This window comes from Myodes glareolus, chromosome 4 (assembly GCF_982192425.1).
Source record: "Myodes glareolus chromosome 4, mMyoGla1.1, whole genome shotgun sequence".
In the NCBI taxonomy this organism is placed as follows: Eukaryota; Metazoa; Chordata; class Mammalia; order Rodentia; family Cricetidae; genus Myodes; species Myodes glareolus.
In genome coordinates, this window is record NC_142029.1 from 67,142,238 (window position 1) to 67,169,456 (window position 27,219).

Genomic DNA, 27,219 nt, shown 5'->3' on the forward strand with positions numbered 1-27,219 from the left:
GGGAGAAATATAATGCAAAAACTATGACAGAAAAAGTAAACTAAATCCCTTCTTCTATCTTCTATATACATTATGTTCTTTGTACATGGTACAAAATCAAGTCATTTTATTTGGGACCTACATGAAGCAACCAAGACAAGATGACTTTATACCAGGCCGTGCTATCTCTAGGATCCACAGAGTGGCAGCACTAGTTCCTAACACCTCACTAGTTACCACTGTACTTCCCTCTGTCCCAATCCTATCGAGTACTGCCCAAAGTTTATGTGTTAAGTAAATAGAAAACATCACTTCAATCATATTTCTTCTATTAACTAAATGCTTTTTGGAAATATTTATTCTAATTTTGATTGCATATTAAATCATTTTCTCCATCCCTTTGCTCCATCTAAACCTTCATAATTGTTGTTTTTGCTTACTTTCTTTCTAAATCATGTCATCTACTTTTCATTAATCTTACATAGAGCTAGTGAAGTCATGGATCCTGGAGAATAACTAACAATTACCACTTCACTAACCAACAAAATATTTAACTGCATTATAGTTTTCTTCATACACATAGTTAATAAATGTTCTTTTAAAGATGAAAGCTATCAGTATAATTTTTTTAAAATGTAGTAGAGAGATGGCTCAGAATCCAGAATCTACTTCAACTGTCTCTCAAATTTCTGTAACTCAGGCACCAAAGGATTTGAGGCTATCTTCTGGTCTCTAAATCACATGAAAATATGCATATACTTACACAGATACAGACATTCACAGACACACAAAATCACACACACAAACTACATACATACATGCACACATAGATTTTAAAAAATAGAAGGACTCTACATGTACATCATTGATGCAAACACGAGGAAGGGAAAGTTACAGGAAGATGCACAGACCACATGGTTGTAAGCAAAGTATATGGAATGAAAAATTACCTGCAACTTGGACTTTGCATGGGCGTTTAGGAGTGCTAACAATTCCACACCAAAATTCAATTTTTTTAGAAATGGAAAACAAAAGATTCTTCCTTGTTCTTACATAGTTTCCTGGCTACTCTCCCTACATTCCCTTTCAGCATTCTTGGTATAAGACTAATACAAGCAGTTTGTAGGTTGCTCAACATATCAGCACTCTGCTTCATTAAAAAGAGCATGACAAGGTCCCATCCAGGAGTAGGTTTTTGATACATGACTTGGTTATGTCTCAGCAATTACAAATGGATGGCAAAGCCATGTGTTTAAAATTCTTCCATTTCTAGCAAGAAGCCAAAACTTCATAATTAGTTGCAAATAATTAATGAGATATTTTAAAAAATCATGGGATAATTAAAACACAGTAGAATAAGGAAGAAATAAAAAAAAAACCTAGTTGTTCAACTGAATTTTGGTAGCTCAGCCCAGTGCTCCACTGCGGGTCTCTGCCTCTTTTTCCATCAGTTACTGGATGAAGGTTCTATGGTGACATTTAAGATACTTATCAATCCGACTACAGGGCAAGGCCAGTTTAAGCACCCTGTCCTCTATTGTTTAGGGTTTTAGCTGGGGTCATCCTTGTGCATTCCTGGAAATTTCTCTAGTGCCAGGTTTCTTGATAGGCACATAATGGCTCCCTCAATCAAAATATCTCTTTCCTTGCTCTCATCTCTGTCCTTCCTCCATCTTGACTATCCCACTCCCTCATGTTCTCCTCCCCCATCCTCTTCTCCACTCCTTTTCCTCTTCCACACTCTCTTCTCCCCTCACCCCCATGCTCCCAATTTTGTCAGGCGATCTTGTCTATTTGCCCTTTCAGGTTGTATCTATGTATGTTTTTCTTAGGGTTACTTAGCTTCTCAAGGATTATGAATCGTAGTCCCATATCCTTTGCTTTATGGCTAGTATCTACTTATAAATGAGTATATACTATGTTCATCTTTTTTGTCTGGGTTACCTCACTCGGAATGGTTTTTGTAGTTCCATCCATTTGCATGCAAATTTTAGGAAGTCATTGTTTTTTACTGCTGAGTAGTACTCCAGTGCGTAAAAAAAGTAAAAGAAAAAGAAAACGAGTTGTATTGATGATAGCATAAATCAAAGAGAGGAAGAGACAATTTGAAACACTTTCATTGTTCTTGATGATGAAATAATTTATTAGTTCACCTTGAGTAATTTGCCCTCCATACCCAAGTCTTCAAAACAGTGGTGTGATATCTGTGTTACCCCTTGTAAAGATAGGAAAATTATTTGAAGAAGAAACTATTACTTTTTGAATGTATAAGGATCTAAGCTTTTCTCTATCACTTCTTAGACAGAACTGGCACTTGCTGTAGCACTTTCTTCAGAGAACATTTTACTTCCTTATTTCTCAGGCTATAGATCAAAGGATTAAGCATGGGTGTGACCAGGTTATTCAAGACCTGAACTGCTGCATTAAGCCCGGGATTGGGAGTAGGCTGGAGGTATATGAGGACCACTGGCATAAAGGCGAGGAGGATGGCAGTGAGGTGGGCGCTGCAGGTGGAGAATGCTCTATGCCGGCCCTCGGCAGATCTGATTTGCAGAATGGAGCAGAGGATGCAGCTGTAGGAGGTGAGGATGAGGAGAAAGCAGCTGAGGGGCATCAGGCCCACACTGATGAGCCCCACCATCTCCAGGGCTGATGTGTCTGCACAAGCAAGCTTTAACATAGCAGGAATATCACAGAAGTAGTAGTCCACCACATTGGGACCACAGTAGGGCAACTGGAAAGTGAGAGTAGTCAGAAATGTAGCCTGAATACTGCCAAAAAGTGAGGTGCCTATTGCCAGGATGGTACATACCTTGTAGTTCATGATTGTTGAGTACCTTAGAGGGTGGCATATGGCCACAAAACGGTCATAGGCCATTACTGTGTACAGAAAACATTCTGTACAACCCAGGAAATGATAGAAGAAGAGTTGACATACACAGCCTGCATAGGAGATGACTTGGCTATTTCCTGAGAGGTAGAACAGCATCTTGGGAGAGCTCACCGAAGGGAAAAATATGTCACACACAGACAATTGGCACAGGAAAAAGTACATGGGAGTGTGAAGTCGAGTGGAGGAGACAATTGCAAGGAGTATGAGCAGATTCCCCACCAGGGTGAAGATGTAGAAAGACAAAAACAGAATAAAGAGTGTGGTCTTCAGACCCTCTGTGTGAGGGATGCCGAGCAGAACAAACTGAGTCACCACAGAGAGATTTCTCATGCTTTGATAATGTCTAACTTCAGAGCAGAATATAGATCTCCAATACACAAAAACTGAAGTCAAACCGTGCAGTTTTATCATATATATATATATATATATAATGGTTTCATTTTTAACTAAAACCCTTATATTATAGGAGCAGATCTATATGGAGGGGAAAAAATCCATGATGATTATAACTGGGGATGTTAGTTTTTGCTGAGTCAGACAATACTTTCTACACACAAACTTAAACTGGTAAAGATTACAGTTAAGATGTTAGGTAAAAAAGCAAATTCATTTCTTAAGTTCTTTGCTAAGTTAAAGAAAGTAGATAACACCTGAAGAACACTTCATTTATAAGAGAGATTTGACTTTTTCCCTCCTCTTTGCTCTTTTGTTGTAGTTAGTGTTCATGGTGAATTAAAGATACAGGCCTGAGACTTCATGGTGGAGCTTCTAAGGAAATTAGGAATCAAGTGGAAAAAACAGTTTCACCATGGGCAGACCACACAAAATAGTTATCCAATACTAGGTCTTAAAAACACAAATAAAGGAACACTAGATAGACTAAGGAGGTTTATTTAGAAATACTTATAACAATAAATAATGAAAACGGAGGTTATTAATTTGAATGATAGCAAGGAAAAGGTATATGGGAGGAACTGGGTGAGTAAAGAAACAAAGAATATCATCCAATTCTATTATAATATCAAAAATGAAAGAAAAAATAAGTTACAGGACTGTGTCATAACTATTCATGATAATCAAACTGCAATATATAATGTAATCCACATTTTCACTAAGGAACTTGATGCAATATATCTTTTTATATAGAAAATATTGGATAGTTAATTTTAATACTTTGTCCTCCAGAATTTCTCTCTGTTCACCCCTCCTTCCTGTCTCTTCTTGCTTCTTTCCAACTGTACCCCCAACAACAATTATGAGTTTTGGAAAAATGAATACACAAAATTAGAAACAAAGCTTTTGAAAACGTTTTTGAACAGAGGAACCTTACATTGGTTCCTCTCTCTCTCTATGTCTTTGTGTGTGTGTTGATTGAGTGTGTGTGTTTCTAATGACAAGGGAATTATGGGTGCAAACAAGCCAGAACTCTTTTAAAGGTGTTAAATGTGTAGAACAAAAATAAGGATTATCACAGAGATGTGGAGAACTCAGACCACTTGTCATATATCATGAGATACTTGGAGACAAACCAGTATAATAACATAAAGGCTTTAGGGCTAGTTCTAGATGTGTGACCCATTTGTCTGATACTACTATTGTGGTTGACATGAGAAAGCTAACATAAATCAATATTGCCTAGAAAATTTTAATACAATACAGAATCTAAAAAACATATGAAGTATATTGAATGCAATCTACAAAACAAATGAGAATACAAAAATCACTTCTCAAAAAATATAATCAGCAGATATTAGCTGTGAGATAATACAGAATTATTTTTGATAATAAAACATCTGCTATTATTATAGGCATTTCATGAAGTATGGATAGGGATATTTGAAATCTCTGGAAAGACAGCCTACCTCAATAGAGACACACAAAATATAACAAAATTATGTAGAAAGAACTTGACATTGATAATAAATACTTAATAAATAAATAATAAATACAGATACATTTATCATGAACTTGGAAATCTTAGCTATTGTAGGTTAAATAGAAGAAAAGGCAAGAGGATATGTTTCAGAACAAAACAATTTGCATATTTATGTATAAGTCTCAGTAATACCACAAATGCCCCTAGAACTAAATCGTAGAATGAGAAGAATAGTAAGAACAGAATATATCTGAACAATATGACAAAATTATTCTGTACTTCTGCAGATAAACAAACAAAAAGAGATATCCAGTTATAATAGCAACAACATACACACAATAGTTCTCAACCTGTGATCACACACCCTTTTGGAATTGCATATCAAATATCTTATATCTGAGATATTTAAGCTATGATTCATAACAGTAGAAAAATTACAGTCTTGAAATTGTAAGAAAATAATTTTATAGTTGGGGCTCTCTACAACTTGAGGGACTATATTAGAAGTTTCAGCATTAGGAAGTTAGAGAATCACTGTTTTAAGACATACAGATTGGTCAGCCAGATGGTTCCAGAAATAAAGACACATGCTCTATAGACTGAGGATATGGATTCAATCCACAGGACTCACATGCCAGATGGAGAAAATCCACTCCTTTAAGTAACCCTCTAATGTCCCCATACACAGAGCATGCGTGCTACTACATACATAGACAAATATACGGACAGGGGAAAAATAAATAAAAGAAATAAAAATGGATAAAATAAATAAAGATAAGTAAAAACACACACAAACTGTTCATTGAACTTACTTTGGAAAAGGGCTAGCTAAATGTGTATATTCTGAAGTATATTTTAAACAAAGCTTTGCACAAAATAGACAGAAAAAACACCTATAACTGAAGGAAAATTATACTTTCATGGATTGGAAGACTCAATTTGCTAAGAAATTACTTTATTCAAACTACAATCAATACAATATCAATTTGAGATATATTAGAATTTTTAATAATAACAAGTTAATTCTATACCTTATGTAAAAACAGAATGATTATATTAGAGAGAAAGCTTTTCTTCCTTATTTATCCTAATTAAAATTCAATAAATTATTACCCTCTTTCATATACAAAACAAAGTGGTAGGCTAAAACTACCAAATTTTATGTATATATTATTTATTTATTTCATTTTATCTCATACATTACATCCTGACTGCAATTTCCCCTTCATCTGTTCCACCTAGTTCTCTCCCCACCCTGCCCCCACTACCTCCCCTATCCACCAGATCAACTTCTCCTCCATATCAGACCTCCTAGGTATAATAACCAAACAAAGCATAACAAGTTACAAAAACTAGGCACAAACCCTTATACAGAGGCTAGGTGTAGCAGCAGGATAGGAGGAAAGAATCCCAAGAGCAAGAAAAAGAGTCAGGGACACCCTTAATCCCACTGTTAGGAATTCCACAATAACATCATGCTTCCCAATTGCAATTTAATTACCAGATTTAAGTACTTACTTTAGCCTTATATTACTGCGTTTATGTGCACTGAGAAGGTAGAGGCTTATCTCATCAGAACCCAACAGTTATTTCATATAACAGACTCTCATATGCATGATTAATTTATTTTTGGCAAACTGTAAAAAAAAGCAGCCCAATAATAATTCTGGAATAACTGAACAATTATATAGAAAGGAAAAATAAAGCTCAATTATCTTAGATCATGACTAACAACTTATACAAAAATATACTTACATATATCATGGTTTAATTGCATATTTTTAAATATCCAATTCTTCTAGAAAATAACAGAAATAATTTATTATGATCCTAGTTTCAGACATATCACAATTGCAACCCATGATTTTCTTTCAAATAAAACAAACTTAACCACCTGAAAATTAAAATTTTCTGTATCAAGATCGTGACAGAGAATAAAAGAGTATAGATCAATTAATTAAGAGTAGGGAGCTGAAGAGAGAAACCAAAGAAATGCAATGAGAAATTTGTGATAGTTTACTGAAACCATAGTAGTTCATTAGATGACAAATGCATAAAATTAAAATTAGGTAACTAGGCAGAAATAATTGTAATAGTATTAATTAATGTACTGATAGTAAATAAAGGGAACAAATAATATGATATGATGCATGTTGCAATCAATCTTGATCTTCTGGGTATTGGGTGTTTGTAAATTACAGTAATTTTGGAAACTTAATTCTATAAGTGATTATAATTAAAAGTTAAAAAATTAAAAATTCTGCTATACTTCCTTACAAAGAAAAAAATAGAGGAAAAGTATTTTTCATTTATAGAAAAATATTTACAAGTTACATTTCCAATGAGAAATAGTATACATATACATTTTTTTAATGCAAACATAAAAATCCAGGCGATTCCAAGATACCAAAGGTACTGATGTGAAGGCAGTTTTAATAAAAACTGTAAAGTAAATGTAAATAAGTTATAGGAATATGTTGAACCTTATCAATCAAAAGAAATGCAAGTGAAATCACAATGGCGATGATTATACACTTATAATAATAATTATATATTATTATATATATTTTAAGGCTTATGTATTTTAAGGCTAAATACAAAATCAGAAAACCAAATGCCTCAGAATACAAATTACCACTTTTCCAGGTTTATGAGAAAGGATAATTTATTCCTATGTAAAAATATGTAACTAAGAAAATAGTTCTGTGATATTCTTAATTAGAAACTTTTTTCAGAAAAATAAAACAGTATTAGGAAAATTCCAGTTACTAGAAACAAGGAAAAAAATAAAAACATTTTTCTACCATAATCAAGTTGAATTTTTTTTTCTGTGTAGAGGACTAGACCCACTGTCAAAAATTGCTGGGTCAGTGCTTTATTGCTGAGCTGTATAACAGGCCCTGGGCTTTCTGTGATAGTGTCTCACCAATTCAGACTGACCTTGAACTTACTATGATGATCTCACTGATCATATCCAACCCAGTTCCTGCAAGACCACTGGAACTGGAGATACTTGACACTTTACACTGGAACTTTCTACAAAAGTGTAAATATAACCCAACTTTAGTCCTTTGTTCTTGGATTGCGATTTTGGTGTTTATACAGCAGTGTTCATGGCATGGGCATGATTTCCAGTAATAAACATGTTTATTACCCCTAAGACCCCATCTTTCAGATGCCCTTGGAGATTTTTTATGATTTAGTCATTGATATCCCTGAGGAACCAATTAGATGTAAGTTCACTACATTATTCATTAAATTTAAACAATAGAGCTTCATTATTTATTTATTATTTATTTAGAAATAGAAATATTTTTCCCAATTGCCAGACTGTCTGATAAACTAATCTTAAAGACTGAAAGATACTTGATAACATCTATTGCCTCTCTTAGATATTAAAGACTTTGCCTGGGTCAATTATATAAATATTTTCATTACTCTATAACAATCTAAAATTCACATTTAAAACAGAATTTAATGAATAGGACAGAAATATTAAATCACTTTATGTCTTCTTACAGTAAGGCACTTAAAAATGTTAATATAGTATATTCAAAGTTATAAAACAGTGTTGTAGATGTAAACTCTTCCATGTATCTATGATTTAATTTAAAGATCAGTATTGATCAAACATTTGTAAGGCACTTCAGTATTACCTGAAAATTAATGATTTTTTTTCTATTAATTAAATCATCTAATTGAGTAGGAGAGGAAAATAAAACACTGATACTTAACAACTCAATCTCACAGTGAGAACTGACCTAAACCAGGTCTGATTTAAAAACCAAGGCCTCTCATCCTTTCGTGCTGATAGCTGTTATTATTGACTGATGTGAGAGTTCAGATCTGATTCCTGGTATACTTAACAAAAGTTTCCTTGGAGTAAACACTAAGGCATATGAGATTATAAAACGCTTTCTATGCATTGAAGCATAACAAGGAAGAAAAATCTTCAGTGAAATAATTTGTCCTGGGGAGGAGTGACCTCGATAGTAGTGTAAGCATCTAAGCATTTTAAAGGCCTTCTTTTACACCCACTAAGAGGGAGATTCTTGTTTGGAATGAGATTTTCCTTTGTTCATATATTTTACCTTAATCCAGAGATTACTTGATTTTATTACATATTCCATGTTGTTAAATAAACGTTAGTAAGATGAACATTAAATAATAGTAAGTTTTCTTCATGGAGAAGTTACAATGAAAACAGTTTAGTAGCATGTTAAGTCACATGAATTCTGAAGAATGAACTGCATATCCCATGGAGAAGACCAGGACACAGCTGAACTAGATTCCCCTTCGGTTGGTCAAATTCATAAAAATGTTTTCAATGTAGACTCTAGCTAAAAACCCTGCCTTAGGGTTTTCTATTGCTGTGAAGAGGCACCATGACTGCAGCAACTCTTACATAAAGACAAAAAACAAAAAACAAAAGACATTTATTTGAGGGTGGCTTGCTTACAAACTTCCAGATACAGTCCATTATGATCATGAAGGGGAGCATGGCAGTGTGCAAGCAGCTATGGTGCTTGAGCTAAGAGTTCTACCATTGCAGGCAACAGGAAGTCAGTTTACTGTCACACAGAAGGAGGTTTGAGGAAAATAAGAAAAAAACCTCAAAACCCACCCCGACAGTGACACACTCTTCCAACTAGTCCACACTCCTTAACAGTGCCACTGCTTTGGGGGGTAACTTTCTTTCAAACTACCACAAACTCAAACAAAAATTCAAGTTATATGACCAGATACTGAGCCTAAAACTTTACACACATTAACTCTTTCAGTCTTTAGTAAAATTCAATGAAAGTCTTTGAGTTTATTTAAGTTTTACATTATGACTCCAAGAATTACATCAGCTGACCAAGACTGTACATTTTTACAAGGTAAGTTGGGCACCATCTTTGAGGAACATAAACCACTCTATAAGTGCTTCTGCACACTGACTTTCTAATACTTGCAATGATAATAACTTAAATATTGAAAATGTCATATGACCTAGGTAGTAGAGAAGTGGACTCCTCTATGGAATCTATGCATTTATAATAAATTAAAAGTTTTTGTATGAAAATAGGTACCTGTTAATTTTGTATATTTTAGAGAAAGTAGGTAAAGGTTGTTCTCAAAGGATACTATTGGTAACAGTTAGACCTGGATCCTTGGATCCCATTACTGCAAAGCCTGATGAACTGAATGAATACAAGTTAAGAGGGGATGATCAGTTTTTAAATAAAATGTACAATCCCCATGCAATGACTCCTGCAAAGGCATAGATAGGAAAGATTAGGCTTTGATTCAGAAATGTGTCCAATTGTGTAGATCTTTTAGTTATGCTTAAACATTTATGATTTTCATGGTTAAGAGAACTATTGTACACTTAATATTATTTCCTATTTTGTTTGTAGCTGTAAAGGCTTTCTTGGTAGTAAGAAGAAGGCAGTGGAGACTAATCTTTTTTGGTCATTTGGAAGAACCTGATTTATCATTATCCCAACCAGTATTTAACAAATTTCTAACAATTGAATTCAGCAATATGTAAAATAGCAATTGAAAATAGAGAATTGTAAATTCAATTTGAAAATATCAATACAAACATATTCTAACCAATTATACAACATCATCTGATCATGTCTATAGTTTTTGTTTGTTTTCATCTTTTCCTAGACTTGTGCATTTTATATTATGTATTATGAACTTTATCTCAGGAAAGTAATTACCTGGAATATATCTCTGGGTATGTCAAATGATCAGCTCTGGAAACAACATAAAGGTAGTATAATATGGATTGAACAGGTTAAATTTCTAAAAATATAAATGTGTATCCATATGTGCCTCAATACAGATATTTTAAAAAGGTTATGAATTTTAAAAAGTTGGAAGTGTATATGGAAGGATTTTAGTGGAGAAAAGGAAGGCAATAATGAAAATAAAGAAAAGAAAACTAATACAAATACCTGTACTATGATAAGTGATTTTATATGACTTCAATTGTGATATTTTAATTTCCTAGATATTTGTGTCATATTCTCCTAAATTTTGGCTACTTGGATTCTTAGGATAAATAGAGCATTCCATTATCTGATAGGTGGAAAATATTCACCAAATGTTACTTGTTAGAGTTAAAATTTTGTGTGTGAACAATGTACCTATCTGTGTCTATTAAGACAGACCTGGATCTTGATATAACATAACCCTTCAAGTTTATGTGATATCAATATTTTCTTATTTATCTTGTGAACTGTAATGCATTCTGATTCCATGAAACTATGCACACAAGAGGTCATTTGTAAAATACAAATAGCTCTTAAGAACTTCTGATTAATTTTATTGAGTAGCTGGCGTTTTGATAAAATCAATAAATTCAAAAAGTAGGTTAAAAGAGTTGTGACAATGCTAGTTGTCGACTATGAGTAGCCAAACATCAGAAAGAACTTGCATGAATTAGGAAATTGCTCACTAACTTTAGAAAATAGCCTCATTATTTATTCTAAATTTAAACAAATATTCACACTGTTAACTGAACGTCTCTATCACAAATTTTATCCAAGAGAAATATCAGCAAGTTTCTGTAGAGAGATGTGTTCAAAAATGTGCATGACAGCTTTATTTGTGACATCTTGAATCTGTATCTACATGCTCAAGAGGCTCAAGTTGTTTCTTATGCACATTTTCAAATCTTTATTATTGCATTTTGAATTAGGATGTGTGTGTGTGTGTGTGTGTGTGTGTGTGTGTGTGCAAGTGTGTGTGTCTGTGTGTTTGTATTCATATAATAGTGCCCCTATTGAGTTCAGAGAATAACTTCAGGAAGTCAGTTATTTTTTTCCTACACCATAAATCCTGTGTCTTGAACTATGGTCCTCAGTTTTGTTCACAAGTGTCTTAATCTGATCATGAATTCTCCATCTCCCCTGTTGCATGGTGACTAATATCCTTTTCTAGCCTCTAACCAGGCATGGACAAAGCAAACATGTGTAAAAGCAGGCAAAACACTCATAAGCATAAAATTAAACGTAAATAAATGAAATAATATAATTTCATAAAAGGTACACACATTCACAATAATGCTTAAAATGAGGTTATAAATCTAAAGCCCGAAAGTCATGCATATTAATTATAGAAATAATAATTAGGCCTGAATTTGTGCTTATTCTTAATCTGAGGTACATACAGTATTAAGTCCATGGAAAAAAGTACAAGACACTGAGTTAAAGAAGAATATGGAGTGCAATTCAGCTATGCAATATTAAATTCACTCTTTGTCTATAAGTTTGAAACCCCATGAAACTCAACCCCATACAAAGAATCACAGGCAATGAAGTAATGCTGAAAGCAGGAGAAATAGTCTTAGCTGGGGAATCAAAGTGTAAATCTAATTAATCTAATGAATAAAAAATTAGGAGTCAGATATCTGAGTAAAAACCTGAAAGACCAGAGAAGCAGAGAAACAGCCACTATCACTTCCTACCTCCCCGATACCTCCAAACATTAGAGCCAAGATCCTGTCTCAGGCCCACCTTATTACTTCTTGTCTCCTCTTTCCTCTTTACAGTCCTCCAAACCTTTATGGCCAGCTAGTGGCTAGCTCTGTTTTCTGACTCCAAGCAAGCTTTATTTGTCAGAACTCAACCAAAATATGATACAAAGGAAGAACAGAATGACTTCTTATCTAATACCAAAAACCATCCTTGAAGATACACATATGAAAAACATAATACAGACTGGACATGTCTGAATAAGGAGTAGATCTTTATATACATGTTCATCTCTGCCGGTGAGAATAGTTATTAGAAAAGGGGTTATGAGTTGAAATAGAGCAACAAGGATAATACAGGAGTGTTCTTATGGAGGAAAGGGAAATGGAATTGTTGTCCTTATGTCATAATTTCATAAATATAGGGTAATAATTTTTAGAAAGATCTTTGAAGTGCACACAGGTATGGGAGAGGTTAAGCTATTAAAGATGGAATTCATCAAGAGAATCAGGAAAATGAGAATGAGAGTGGCTCTCAATGCCGTCTCTCCTTTCTCTTAGATGGTATTTTATAAAGAACGTCGAATCTGCACCTTTCTTCAGTGACTGACATCATCCTTCAAGGCGAACCAAATGCAGACTTTCATCTCCTATTGTTCCTCTTGTTTCTGTGATATCTTGTGATCACAGTGATGGGAAACTTGGACATGATCCTTTGATCACCATCAGTTCTCAACTTTTTTCCCCAAAGAATTTTTCCACAGTCATTCACCCTCCATTGACCTTTCCAACACCTCTATCATAATTCTTAAGATTCCGATTTTATATCTGTGAACAACCTCATAACCATTTTGAAATTCATTGCTCGCATCACCTCTTCCTCACAAAATGACAAATGACAAAATGACAAAATGACAAAAATGCCAGAGGCTTCTTTGAGAAAGTCATGACCTATGGAGGCTGTGTTGCCATGTGTAGCCCACTTCTCTACAATATTGTCATGTCCCAAAGGGTCTGTTCCATAATGATGACTGTGGTAAACTCACTGGGTTTCTTTGTGACTGCTGTCCATACCACGTGTATGATAATATCGTCCTTCAGTGGCTCTTATATGGTCAGCCATTATTTTATAGTATTCTTCCTTTGTTAATTCTGTCCTGATCCAGCATCCATATCAGTAAGATATTGCTATTTATTATTGGTAGAGTTAATACCCTAGTACCTACACTGTCTTTACAGCTTTTGCTTTTGTCATAACTTGTATTCTTTGCATCTTATCCAGTGAAAGATATTCCAATGCTTTTGGTACCTGTAATTTCTATAAGATGTCTGTGGGAATTTTCTTTGGGTCTATAATATTCATTTTTTTTTCAAGCCATCTTTCAGCAATAACATGGAAGGAGAAAGTATGCTCTGTGTCCTATACCACAGTGATCCCAAAGCTGAATCCCCTAAAATACAGCCTGAGGATGTAAATAAAGGACTGAAAAAAGTGGCTGGGGAAAGGCAATCATCCTGAGAGAAAAAAAAAAATGAAATGTGAGACGTTCTCATCATTTCTCTGCATTTTTCTTTCCTCCAGAGAAAATAGTCACCATTACTTGAGAAACAGTTATATTATGCTTGACAATCTCTGAGATAATTTTTAGATTATCAAACAAAATAATTTACTGGTAGCTAGTGTAATCTCTGTAAACATTGAAATTTACATTCAATGAAACATAGAAATTGATGGAAGAGGAAAGGTTTAAATACACTGAAATGTTTTGATTTTAATAAAAATACTGTCCTTACAGGTGGAAAAATAAGGATAGCATAGCTAAATTTGAAGAAAGGTCTTCCAGACTGTTGAACATGTGAACTCATTTATACACATATCTGTCCCTTTATGGCCACAAGGTGGAGACTGGAAGGACACAATCACATAGCAAGGAATTCCAGCAGCTCCAAGAAGCACAGACGTATTTGTTTATCTCTTCTCTTCGAATGTCTAGGGGGAGTGAAGTGCAGTCCTGGCATCAGTTTGGGTCAGTTAAATCTAATTTTACACATTCCTCTGGAATTATAGCTTAATAAAATCCTGTAAATTTAAGCCACTACATTTAAGAAAATTATTACAACTGTTAAAATCAGTTCAGAATTCAAGGCAACATATATTGTGGACTAAACATATAAATATGGACTGAAAGGGTTGGAGTGTTTGAAGAAAGGTCACTAAATATACAAGATAATGGTATGCTAATGTTAAACACTGGAAAAAGTCATGGATTTCTCAAATTAAAACTCACTGTACATCTATAACTCTTACATTGAGAAAAACTAAAAATAACCACTGAAATTCTTCCTTCATTTACAAAAAATATAATGCTTGATACATTATGCTGATTGTTTATCATATGTCTTCATTTGATCTTTATATTTTACTTTAGTATGCTGCAGTTTGACAAACACATCAAATTTTGTTTCAGGTTAAAAAACTGTATGTATAGTATGGTTAAATTTAAACAGATTCTTATAATCAAAATTGATAAATTTAAAGGATTCCACAAGTTAACTAAGAAAAGGCTATAGTGGTAAAATTCTCTTTACACTGAATAAAGCACTGTATTAGGAAAGCATCCTAGAAGAGAAAGAAGCATCATAAAGTGTAGAAGAGACTGACAATGAAGAACTTCAAGAAAATGAAGACATTTATATTACCAGGATCAGCTCATCTATGAACTCATAGAGATTGAGGCAGCATGCACAGGGCCTGCAAGAGTCTGCAACAAGTGGTATCCTGGAAAAGAAAGGAGAAGTGAAAATATGCCCCAATTCTAACCCAAAAGCTATCTCCAGTTGATAACCTCTTATAAATGAAATTTGAGTTTTCTGCAAGAGAATCTCACTGGAAAACAAACTCCTCTGCCCAGCATTGGAAAGTCAACAAAAAATGAAATCACAGGTAGATTTGAATGTACTGTTCTCATAATATACTGTGAGGATGTTTTGATATTTATTTTTATGCAGACATATACAGTATATATTATACTATAAAATGTACATAAGTATTATATATATATATACAAACATATGCACATATATAAATAAAAAGAGAAAGAGAGAGACAGACAGAGAGAGAGAAAAATTTCTTCTCTCTTCTTATCCTACACATTCTTTGCAGATATATTATGACTTTCAGTTTTTTAAGGTTTTCCTGAGCATGCAAATGAGCAAGTCTCTACATCTATGTCTAAAACTTGCACCTTTCTTGGGCTCTTTTCCTTCTGTTTGTTTATCTTTTTATCCCAATGTTTTCTATATTATTTTATTTTATTACTATCTTTTAGAAACCTGTTTTCTTTCTAATAAGAGACAGAGAGAGGATGAATCCAGGTAGGAGGGGAGATAGAAGATGGAAAAAAACAAAGCACTTGTACTGATGTGTGATCCAGACACCTGGATGTTGACACATGAATATTGCAAATTTGTGTCCTTAGACTACACAGCAAGAATCAACCCCCAAAACAAACAATAAAAGCCATGCTATACAGAGGGAAGAGGAAGAATTCTCTGTTTAATTTTGAGGTGAAAAATCTCTGAATTTTACTGAGGGAAAAATTTCAAAAGCACAATGACTTGGGCTTAGAATGAGGAGAACATATACATGTCTGACCCAGACACATTTCACTGGTGATGATTCACTGACTGCCTAAGAAACTGTTTAGTTCCTCCTCATAAACACAGTCCCCTCTTAAGACCACTCCAACAAAGTATAAATAATTTTTGTTTGTTTTTTTAGTTCCTCAAAGCTACACAAAAATTTTATGCTATACACAAAAATTAATAAAATTTTGGTCAAGAATCAGCAATTGTTTTCTGATTTATTCCTACATCTTCACAGACAACTTGTGAATGCATTTCAAGAACTTTCTTTACAACCACCATTACTCTTGGGGCAGATGGTAACAGGAGACCAAGAAGTATTCTTGCAGGTTGTTCGTAAATCTGGGGACTCTAGGGGATCTGCATACTTATGAGTGTTTTGTATTTTTAATGAATCATAACTCTCAGGGCATCACATTCAACTCCATATTACACCATGCTCGTGATTATTGGTTCTGAGAAGATAAAGGGTATATGCTTCAGGACACTGGTAGTTTGTCAGCAATTGACACTGATTATTTGAATATCATAAAACTTATCTGTTACATGAAAAAGAAACCCAGTGATTTCTAAGAAACTTGCTTTCTGTGCAGGACCTTGGTGAGTGCCCGGTTTCATTTGTGGCAACAGCTTAATATCTCATAAAGGGAAAACTGGCATAAGAACCATGTTCACTCATATGGAGTAGTTGCTTCAATATTCTTTCCAGTAGATAAAGTCTTTCTGTCTCTTTTATTGTCATCCTTTCTTATTCTTTTTTTTTAAATGACTGATCACACAATCTGAAGGAATGATCTCCAGTTCAAATTTAACCAGCTGTGGTACAGAGCACTTCACTGGGAATTCCATCACTCTGAATCATTTGATTCTATAAAGAACTTCCATAGGATGTATTTATTGGTGACTCTGAATCTGGCACATTAAAATACACATATCTGCAAAAGAAAGCAAGGATAAAATCCAACTTTAAATTTATCATCTCTTGGTAAATACAAATTGTTTCCTCTTTGTTTTTGTTTCCTCAGACAATGAGAGAGGGATCATTAATCCACTACCCCAAGTAGTCCTTTTTTTATTTCTTCCTCACCTGCTTGAGGCCAGCCGCAGTAGTTGGCAGGTCTTGAGAGGATGTAAGGTGCGGACAAGGGAAGAGGTGTGTCAGGCTTGATGGCTGGGAGTATCTTGCAGCCTGATTGACTAGAAGCCAGAGTGCTTCTTTACTTATACAGATTTCCGGAAGTAGAGGCAAATTCATGCTGTTCCAAAAAATAGATATCAATTTTGCTTTTAGATATGTGTTTCACTTCATCTTGCATATTTTTAGTCATTATTGATAGAATCGTGACAGAACAGTTATCTTTACAACCATTTTACTTTAAATTTAATCATCATTCATAAAGTTATTTTTTACAGTCATTTTTACTCACCAATTCCACAATATAATTTTTAAGAATCTAGAAGCATATGACAGCCTGTTTCAAGCTAGTAGCTTTTGTGAATTTAAGGATTCTAGACCAAAACAAAATCTCCATTTCAGCTTTGGCAGATTGCCATATCCCAAACAGTATGTAATTAACTCTTCATGATCAGAGTGTTCAAGTAGAATCCTCAGCCCAAAGATGTTGCAGTTATTATTCAAACTCTGGAATGATATAATGCTTATATTTTATATCTTTATAGAAACTGTTTATGTGTCTAATTATTACATCTTTTATTTCTTGGCCAAACGGTATCTCAGTCCTTCTGCATGAACTAACTTCTAACTTTCCTAAAAAAAAGGAGGTCCTGACATCTCATTCTTTTATCATCTTTCTACATTATTCTTTGCCTATCAATATTAATATCTCTTTGTAGAACAGAGGTTCCTTCATCTAATCTAACTTGGGAAGAAGCTTGAGATCTGATCTGTGTCCAACTCCTCTAGTCTATCAAATCTTGGTGAGCCTTTTAAATTTACTTAGTTTTGATTATCTTCTTCCTGAGTAAGTACAGAGATAGACGTTTCAAGAATATCTCATAGACTCATAAAGAGACCTGCGGCTTCTTTATGTTTGTCACAACTTTGAAGAGATAAGGAAGACCTTCAAGTAAAAAAGAATATTTCCCTAAAAGCAGGAGGGGTAGTATATTCAGGACTTTCTTGGGGAAGCTTAGAAGTAGTACTCCTGGGAGAGAGCATAAATTACTTAAAAAGAATTTTCCTTCAATCCAATATCACCAAACTGTAAAAATATTAAAGGTTCCTCAAGTATAAAATAGGAGGAGATCAAAACCAATAGTGGCACGGCAGTTATCACGTGCCTCAACTTTGCTGGATTTTTAAAAGCAGCTGTGCTGGCTTTATGACTTTTTCAGTTCCCATCAGATATGCCTATGACACTGGTTTCAGAAGCAATAGACATAGTACAACCTAGAAGATAAAGAGTGTTCGAGGTCACAGATTATCTTAGGTGTCTTGATCATTGAGCTGTAACATTAAATGCATGAACAAACACACACAGCTTTTCTACTCTTCATATGTCAACAAATGTTTTCTTCTCTCCATAGAAGAAAATTTTAATTGTGCTGCTAAATCCAAAAGGCAAATGTGTGTAAGCCAGTAAAGAAACACGTCATTTTGTGATCTAAAATGCACAATTGACTTAGAGATAAATTTAAATAGATATATTAAAGGTCCATGGACCATAGATGAAAACAATACATTGACAATTTTCTAAACTCTCGTTGAAGTATTGGTTCTATTTGAAAGAAGAATAAAGTATTCTATATGGAATTTTAAGTTGCATGTGAAATTTGGCATGTTCTTGGCAGTACGATAGATAGTAAATTAAATCTTTTTCTTTTTCTACTTTCACAGATATCTTCAAAGGATGGGCATTGGAAATCATTCTACACCAGCTGTGTTTGCCTTGGTGGGATTAACACAGCAGCCAGAGCTCCTGCTGCCCTTCTTCCTCCTGTTCATGGGAATCTATGTGGTAACAGTAGTGGGGAACCTGGATATGAGCCTGCTCATCACAGTCAGCCCACTGCTGCACACTCCCATGTATTATTTCCTCTGCAGCTTGTCCTTTGTTGACCTCTGCTATTCCACTGTCATTACACCTAAAATGCTGGTGAACTTTCTTGGGAAGAAAAATTTGATCTTCTACTCTGAATGTCTGGCCCAGCTCTTCTTCTTTGTGATCTTTGTGGTGGCTGAGGGTTACCTCCTGACTGCCATGGCATATGATCGCTATGTGGCCATCTGCAGACCATTACTGTATAATGTGATCATGTCCTCTAGGCTCTGTTCACTGTTAGTTCTGGTTTCCTTCATCCTAGGCCTTTTGTCTGCCATTGCACACACAAGCGCTATGATGAAGCTGAACTTTTGTAAATCCCACATCATAAGCCATTACTTCTGTGATGTTCTACCCCTCCTCAACCTTTCGTGCTCTAACACACATCTCAATGAACTTCTTCTATTTATCATTGGAGGGATAAACACCTTGGTGCCAACAGTAGCTGTTGCAATCTCCTATGTCTTCATCTTTAGCAGCATCCTTCGCATCAGGTCATCAGAGGGCCGGTTCAAAGCCTTTGGAACCTGCAGTTCTCATCTCATGGCTGTGGGAATCTTCTTTGGATCTATCACATTTATGTATTTCAAGCCTTCTTCAAGTAATACTCTTGAGCAAGAGAAGGTGTCTTCTGTGTTCTATACCACAGTGATCCCCATGCTGAACCCATTAATATATAGTTTGAGGAACAAAGATGTGAAGAAAGCATTGGGCAGATTCTTGTTGAGGAGATAGGTCTTATGTTTGGAAAACAATACATGAGAGGAGATAAATATTCTTAGAAAAGCATGATCTTTCTATTCATTTTCTTTTCTATCTTGTATTATCCAATATATCTTTGTATGTGGTTCTGGGATTGATCTCAGAGTATTCTGGATGCCAGGCAAACACTATGCCATAGGCATACATGCAATATCTGTACTTTAGAAAATACCTTACCATATATAGCTGTTTAAATTTTTTCAATAAAATAGAAAATTATTTTGCAAAAGGTTTTATTGAATGATTTCTGTTTCTAAGAACAGTGACACATTCTTTTAGTTCATGCTTACAATGATTGTGTTATCCAGGGTATACTTTTACTGCTTTCCTCCCTATCTTTTGCATCTTACATTCCTTCTGTCCTTCATCGAAATGTCTCTTGAGCCATAGAGGGTAGCTTGTTTAGGCTACAAATCTTGTCTGTCACTTATTCTCAGCATCCCAGGCAGCTTTGAGTCTCTATTTCCCATTCTTTACTCTAAATGAAAACTTTTCTCATTAGTGTTGAGAGGAACTTTTGCCTAAGGGTACAAACATCAATAATTAGAATGTAGTTTGAAATTGTCAAATTAGATAATCATTTTCATTATCTTCCTCCCATAACTGATCTATAGACTGCTGATGGGATCTGGGAGTTTGGGAATCACTGTCTTTAGTTGTATCACCAATGTGCCCATCATACTACAAGGCATAGTTATAGTTACAAGGATTCAGATGTTCTTGGTCATATAAAAGGGATAGCAATCAATCAATCACACAGAAATATAAAAGGGGATTAGTCGGAGAAAAGGGAATAGACATGAGAGGGATGAAGAAGTGATAGGTTAGAGTTAAGAACAATCAAACTGCAAAACTCATGGTCTACATGTACAGAACTGTCAAAGTACAAATGTTAATTTTCAAAAAGAAAACCAGTTGTGTGAGAGGATTTGGGTGTTCACTAATATGAAATATTTAGAAGCATGAAACTGGATGCTAGGTTTATTCTTTAGTCCTTGACAAGACAAGACAAATACACAAGAAAATCAAAAGGAACAGGGGAAAAGCAGTATCAGAAAAGGTTGGCAGATACAGTCTGTATGTTCTGTTAAATTTATTTTAATTTTTTCTATTCCGAGTTTGTGAGATCATTTGATTTTCACTTGTCTCCTGACTACCATAAGTCAATATCTCCTTATTCCAAAGCAATGTGAATGAAGTGTGTCCCTAGATCATCCTGATCTATTATTAAATATAAATTGTTATTCAATTATATGTGACATAATGAATACCCTAGGAGTATGAGAATTAGTAAAGAAGGAAAACAGTTTTCTTTAACTATAGAAAATATAATATCTTACCCCAAATCTCAAAGGCATTGGTGATGTTAATAAGACTTCAGTAAATGACTGAAAGATAAATTAACCTTCATAATTCAGAATGAAATTTATCTAGCTACAAGACATAAACCCTGCTAGAAGGAATAAGAAACTGGGTATTTGTGCCTGCACTAAACAGAAGGAGTGAAATTCTTTCTCTAGGAAAACTCACTTACTCCTAAAATGTACAAAAGTAGATATGAACAAATGAGAACTTAATTCTTGAATAGAATGAATCAAAATTCAAAAGTACTAGTTTTACAATTAATTTACAAATTTGGTAGTATACTGACAAACTCTCCATATTAGATATTCTGAATATAACCATTAATTTTTTATGTTTATGAGATAGCATCAAACAAATTTTTTGAGGGAAATTGAAATACATGAAACTGCACATATGTGAAAAGTAAAAAAGATTATTTTTAAAACATTTATGAGTTTTGGACTTATTACTACAGTAAAAATAACAAATAGTTGATTATGCTTCATGACTAGTCTTTTAGTCTCTACCCAAAGACAGGAGTTGATTTTCACATTGTCACAGTGAATTGGTGACTGACATTTCTATAATTTCATGTAGATAGATATTTTATTAAGATATTCTTAGCTTTTTTATTCAAAATAATAATTTAAATATTTATCTACATTTCTATTTTTATTATTCAGAATGTTATTATATGGATTTATTACCATCTAATCACTTAGTTTTTTATTGCCAATCACTTGAAGTCTTTTAGTCTATTACAAATAAATTTGTTATCGGTTCTATACTGTTATAATCATATATGTTATATCTAGCTGAAATATTTGTAAATTATGTTAACTTTATATTATGTTAAACTTTTATCCATCCATCTTACTGCCAATCTGATTCTGAATAAGGGCAAAATTTAAACTGTGACAGTTATAGATAAGAGTTGCAACTTTTTTTACTGATTATCAATCGATAGCGATCGATCGCTGATCGATCGATCTCTAGCAACGCCAAAGGGACTCAAACACGCGAACACTGGCACTATAGCAGAGCGTTAGGTGCTCCTAGCCGCGGAGACACGGCTCTCAGGACCCATCAATTCCACTCTTGTGAATATACCCAAGAGATGCCCTATCATACCACAAAAACATTTGTTCAACTATGTTCATAGCACTATTACAAATAGAAGCACTATTTGTAATAGCCAGAACCTGGAAACAACCTAGGTGTCCCTCAATAGAAGAATGGTTAAAGAAGGTGTGGAACATATACACATTATAGTTTTACTCAGCGGTAAAAAAAAAAAAAATGACATCTTTAATTTTACATGCAAATGGATGGAAATAGAAAATGCTTTACTGAGTGAGGTAACCCAGTTCCAAAAACAGGAATATGGTGTGTAATCACTCATAAGTAGATTCTAGCTATAATTAAAGGTCTTTGAGCCTATAATTCGTGATCCTAGAGAAGCTAAATAAGAAGGTGAACCTGAAGAAAATCATATAGTTATCCTCCTGGATATTGGAAGTAGACAAGATTACCAGGCAATCTTGGGTGCACTGCGGGTAGGGGGGTAGAAGGAAGCGGAGATGGTTAGAGAGAAGGTAGTAGGGGAGGATTGGGGATAGCTTGGGGGAATGGGATGTGGGGGAGGGAGGAAGGATGGATATGGGAGCAGGGAAGTATATATCTCAACTAAGGGAGACATTTTAGGGTTTACAAGAGACTTGATTCTAGATGGGTTCCCAGGTCCAAGGAGAGGTCCCCAGATTGTTCCCTGGGCAGCAGAGGAGAGGGTGACTGAACTGGTCTTGGCCCATAACCATACTGATGAATATTTTGCATATCACCATAGAACCTTCATCTGGCTATGGATGGGGATAGAGACAGAGACCCACATTGGAACACAGGACTTCACTCCCTAGGTCCAAATGAGAAGCAGAAGGAGGGAAAACGTGAACAAGGAAGTCAGGACTGCGAGGGTGGTGTTCACCCACTGATACAAGAGGACTGATCTAATGAGAACTCACCAAGGCCTGCTGGACGGGGACTGAACGAGCATGTGATCAAACTGGATTCTCTGAATGTGGCTGACATGGGGGCTGTCTGAGAAGCTATTGATAATGGCACTGGGACTTGTTTTGTCTGCATGTACTGGCTTTTTGGGATCCTAGTCTGTTGGGATGCTCAGCTTCCTAGACCTGGAGGGAGCTGGGAGGAACTTGAACTTCCCACAGGGCAGGAAACCCTGACTGCTCTTAGGACTGGAGAGGGAAGAGGAGAGGGAGTGGGGGGAGTGGGAGGGTATTGGGAGGATGGGCGGAAGTGGAAATTTTTATAAATTAATAAAAAAATTTTAAGACTGTAATAGACTATGGGGACTTTTGAAGTTGGACTCAATTCATTTTGTATTATGTTATTTTTGAAAGATTATGGATGCCAGTGTGTGGAATATAATAGATTTAATGTAATTAGCACTGAAAATCTCATATGAAGTTGAATATTAGGCAATGTGTCTTTGTTCAAGAGGGTACAGCCTTGTTGGAAAAGATAAAGCCTTATTGAAAGACATGGAACAATGTGGAGGTAGACTTCGATGCCTTGTTTTTTTGTTCAAATTTTGCTCAGTGTGGTTTTAGCTACAAAACCACATCTGTAAGCATGGTGCCATTCTCATCACCATAATGATAATAAATTATAATGGATGAAAAGAGTAAAAGAAAAAAAGAGTTGCAATTGATCTATTTTAAAGCCAAAACTGGATTTCATATTTTTATTTCAATTTTAACAGTTCCGATATTGGATATTTTAAACTTTGGACTTGCTTATAAAATATAAATCAGTTTTCATGTGTGTACTGTTCCTTTATTTCATTCTATCAGTTCTGTTCTTATAGGTAATATTGACTGGGAAAAGGTTTCCTTACAGGACCCTACTCATCTCTACTGAACTGAAGGGTATGGATATAAGTTGTGACCATTAAGGTCAATCAAGATTTATTACCCTGTATCTTGAACAAATAAATATATTATCAATAACATTAGTGACTCTGTTATGGTACAAAATACATTTGCTGCCATAATAAAGGTAAATTTCTTCCAGTGCTGAGGATTAGACCCACTGTCTAAAATCACTAGGTCAGTACTATATCACTGAGCTCTAGAACAGACTCTGGGCTTTTTGAGATAATATCTCACCAGTTCAGGCTGACATTGAACTTACTATCTTTGTCTCACTGGTGATGTCCAACCCACTTCCTGCAAAGAGCACTGGACTGGAGGTACTTGCTATTTTACACATTGCTTGGGATTTTCTATGGTATTGGAAATGTAACCGAAGTCATGTTCTTTAGTACTTAGAATAGTTCAACGTCTCTCAGCCTTGGGTTCTGAGATTCAGTGTATATACAGCAATGTTCATGACATGCATTTTCTTTCAAGTCTTGAACACCATCATTGCCCACTAGATCATTACTTGTAGAGTCCAAGGCGACTGTTTTATGATTTAGTCATTGTTATCCCTGAGGGACTAATTAGACTTAAGTTTACTACATTCTTCACCAAATTTAAACAACAGAGTTTTGGAAAGAGAAGAAAAGAAGCATTTTTCCAGTGTGCCAGATTGCCTGATAGACTAATCTCAGACTGGAAGATAGTATTGCATTTCTCTCATGTTTAAGTCTTTGCTTAGGACAACATTCCCACGTCAATTAGATAAACATTTCCACGATTCTGTAAATATATAAAATACACATTGCAATTTAAAATAGAATTTAATGAATAAGACAGAAATGTTCAATTACCCTATGAGTCCTTATAATAAGGCACTCTAAAAATGTTAATGAAGTATATTCAAAGGAAAATTGTAAATTTGAACTGTGGATATAAACTGTTAAATGAAGACAGGATTTAATTTAAAGATCTGTATTGATTGATTATTTATAAGGAAATGCAGTATTATCTTAAGTTCAATGATGACTTTCACAGTTAATTAAAAGCATCCTTTAGAAGGGAAGTAAAATATTGCACTGACACTTAATAACCCAGTCACACAACCGGGGACCCTGATCCAAATCAGGTCTGATTCTAGAACCAAGGCCTCTTAACCTTCTATGCTGAAAACTGTTATTATTCACTAATGTAATACTTGATGTCTGATGCCCGAAAAAGTCAGTAATGATTCCATAGAGTAAATAATAATGCTGGTGAGATTGCTTAAAGCTTTCATTTCATTGCAGAATAAAAAGGAAGAAACATCTTCCATGAAATAAACTGTCCTGGGAAGGAATGAATTTGACCATTCTCTAATTTTTTAAGCATTTCCAGCATGACTTCTTTCACACAGAGAGAGAGAGATTTGTCAGATTCCATTCCCTATGGTAGGATGCAATTCTCATCCTTAATGCGGGGGTGGGGAACAGGGGATGAGGGTCTGGAACTTTCCTCAATTTTAGGGGCCAAGCTTTGTTTACTTTCTCTGGGTGCTCTTAATTTTTGAGAAGGAATGGATGGGGGATAGACCGGAAGGCCAGTGGGGATGGGAAGAGGGTTGCTACAGGAAACTGTGGTTAGAATGTACATGAAACTCAAAAAAAAAAAATCATAAAAAAGAGGGATTTTTATTTGGAATGAGATAATGCTGTTCTCAAATATTTTATTACAGAGATTACTTATTTTTTTACATATTCCATGCTTTTAAATGTGTTAGTAAGTACAATGTTTTGGTCTAAAAACTACATTTAATTATAATTCAAATAATGTTTTTATTTCATGGAGGGTTTACAGTAAGAACAGTTTAGCAGATTTTTAACTCATGTAATTTGAAGAAAGAGTGGCATATCTAGTGAAGAAAGCTAGAACACAGCTGAATCAGAGTCACCCAAGATGAGAGAACACATAAGGATGCTTTGAATGAAGACCCAAACAAAAAATTAGGGTTATATTGAAAAACAATGATGAAATTTTTAGCCTTTACATATATTAACTATTTTAGCACAATTCCACAAAACTGTTTAAAGGCATTTGTGTTTTTATTACAGTTCAATTATTTAAGTCAATTTACCAAGACTACATTATTTTTCTTTTTTTATTATTATTAAAAATTTTTCACCTCCTCCCCTTCTCCCATTTCTCTCACCCTCCTCAGACTCCTTCTCCCCCTCCCTCTCCAGTCCTAATAGCAGTCAGGGTTCCCTGCCCTGTGGGAAGTCCAAAATCCTCCCTCCTCCATCCAGGTCTAGGAAGGTGAGCATCCAAACAGACTTGGTTCCCACAAAGCCAGTACATGCAGGATAATCAAAACCCAGTGCCATTGTCCTTGGCTACTCAGTCAGCCCTCCTTGTCAGCCACATTCCAAGAATCCGGTTTGATTACATGCTCCATTAGTTCCAGTTCAACTGGCCTTGGTGAGTTTCCATTAGATCAGCCCCAGCATCACAGTGAGTGGGCGCACCCCTCGCAGTCCTGACTTTCTTGTTCATGTTCTCAATCCTTCTGTTCTTCATTCGGACCTTGGGAGCTCAGTGTAGTGCTCCAATGTAGGTCTCTGTGTCTATATCCATCCATCACCAGATGAGGGTTCTATGGTGATATGCAAGATATTCATCAGTGTGGCTATAGGATAGGACCAGTTTAGGTGTCCTCTCCTCAGCTGATCAAGGAACAAGCTGGGGACATCTCCTTGAACACGTGGGAAGCCCTCTAGAGTCCAATCTCTTGACAACCCTAAAACGGCTCCCTTAATTAAGATCTATAATTCCCTGCTCCCATATCCACTCTTCCTCCATCCCAACTGTCCCATTCCCCCAAACTCACCTCATCCTTCCCTTTTCACTTCTCTCTACCCATCTCCCCTTACTTCTACCCCACCCCCACCCCCAAGCTCTCAATTTTTGCCTGACAATCTTGTCTACTTCCAATATCAGGAGGATAACTATATGTTTTTCTTTGGATTCACCTTCCTATTTCACTTCTCTAGGATCATGAATATAGGCTCAATGTCCTTTATTAATTTCTAGAATCTACTTATGAGTGAGTACATACCATATTCCTCTTTTTGTGTCTGGGTTACCTCACTCAGTATAGCGTTTTCTATTTCCATTCATTTGCATGCAAAATTCATGATGTCATTGTCTTTTACCGCTGAGTAGTACACTAATGTGAATATATTCCACACTTTCTTTATCCATTCTTCCATTGA

General features: G+C 35.0%; 2 protein-coding genes and 1 pseudogene across 2 annotated transcripts; 2 read left to right on the top strand and 1 right to left on the bottom strand.

Moving 5' to 3' along the window:
- Positions 1-2,269: 2,269 nt before the first annotated feature.
- On the bottom strand, positions 2,270-3,202 carry LOC125388897 (olfactory receptor 10D1B-like). Its single transcript, XM_048417248.3, has one exon. It carries the CDS (start codon positions 3,200-3,202, stop codon positions 2,270-2,272), a length of 933 nt encoding a protein of 310 aa, XP_048273205.3.
- Positions 3,203-13,162: 9,960 nt separating this feature from the next.
- On the top strand, positions 13,163-13,691 carry LOC146894681 (olfactory receptor 8D2-like; annotated as a pseudogene).
- Positions 13,692-18,731: 5,040 nt separating this feature from the next.
- On the top strand, positions 18,732-19,658 carry LOC125389021 (olfactory receptor 8D1-like). Its single transcript, XM_048417422.3, has one exon. The coding sequence runs from the start codon at positions 18,732-18,734 to the stop codon at positions 19,656-19,658; it is 927 nt and encodes a 308-aa protein (XP_048273379.3).
- The last annotated feature ends 7,561 nt before the right edge of the window (positions 19,659-27,219 follow it).

Bases quoted from the DNA above. Each gene is read 5' to 3' on its own strand.
- LOC125389021 (XM_048417422.3), top strand. From the start codon at position 18,732: ATGGGCATTGGAAATCATTCTACACCAGCTGTGTTTGCCTTGGTGGGA.
- LOC125388897 (XM_048417248.3), bottom strand. From the start codon at position 3,202: ATGAGAAATCTCTCTGTGGTGACTCAGTTTGTTCTGCTCGGCATCCCT.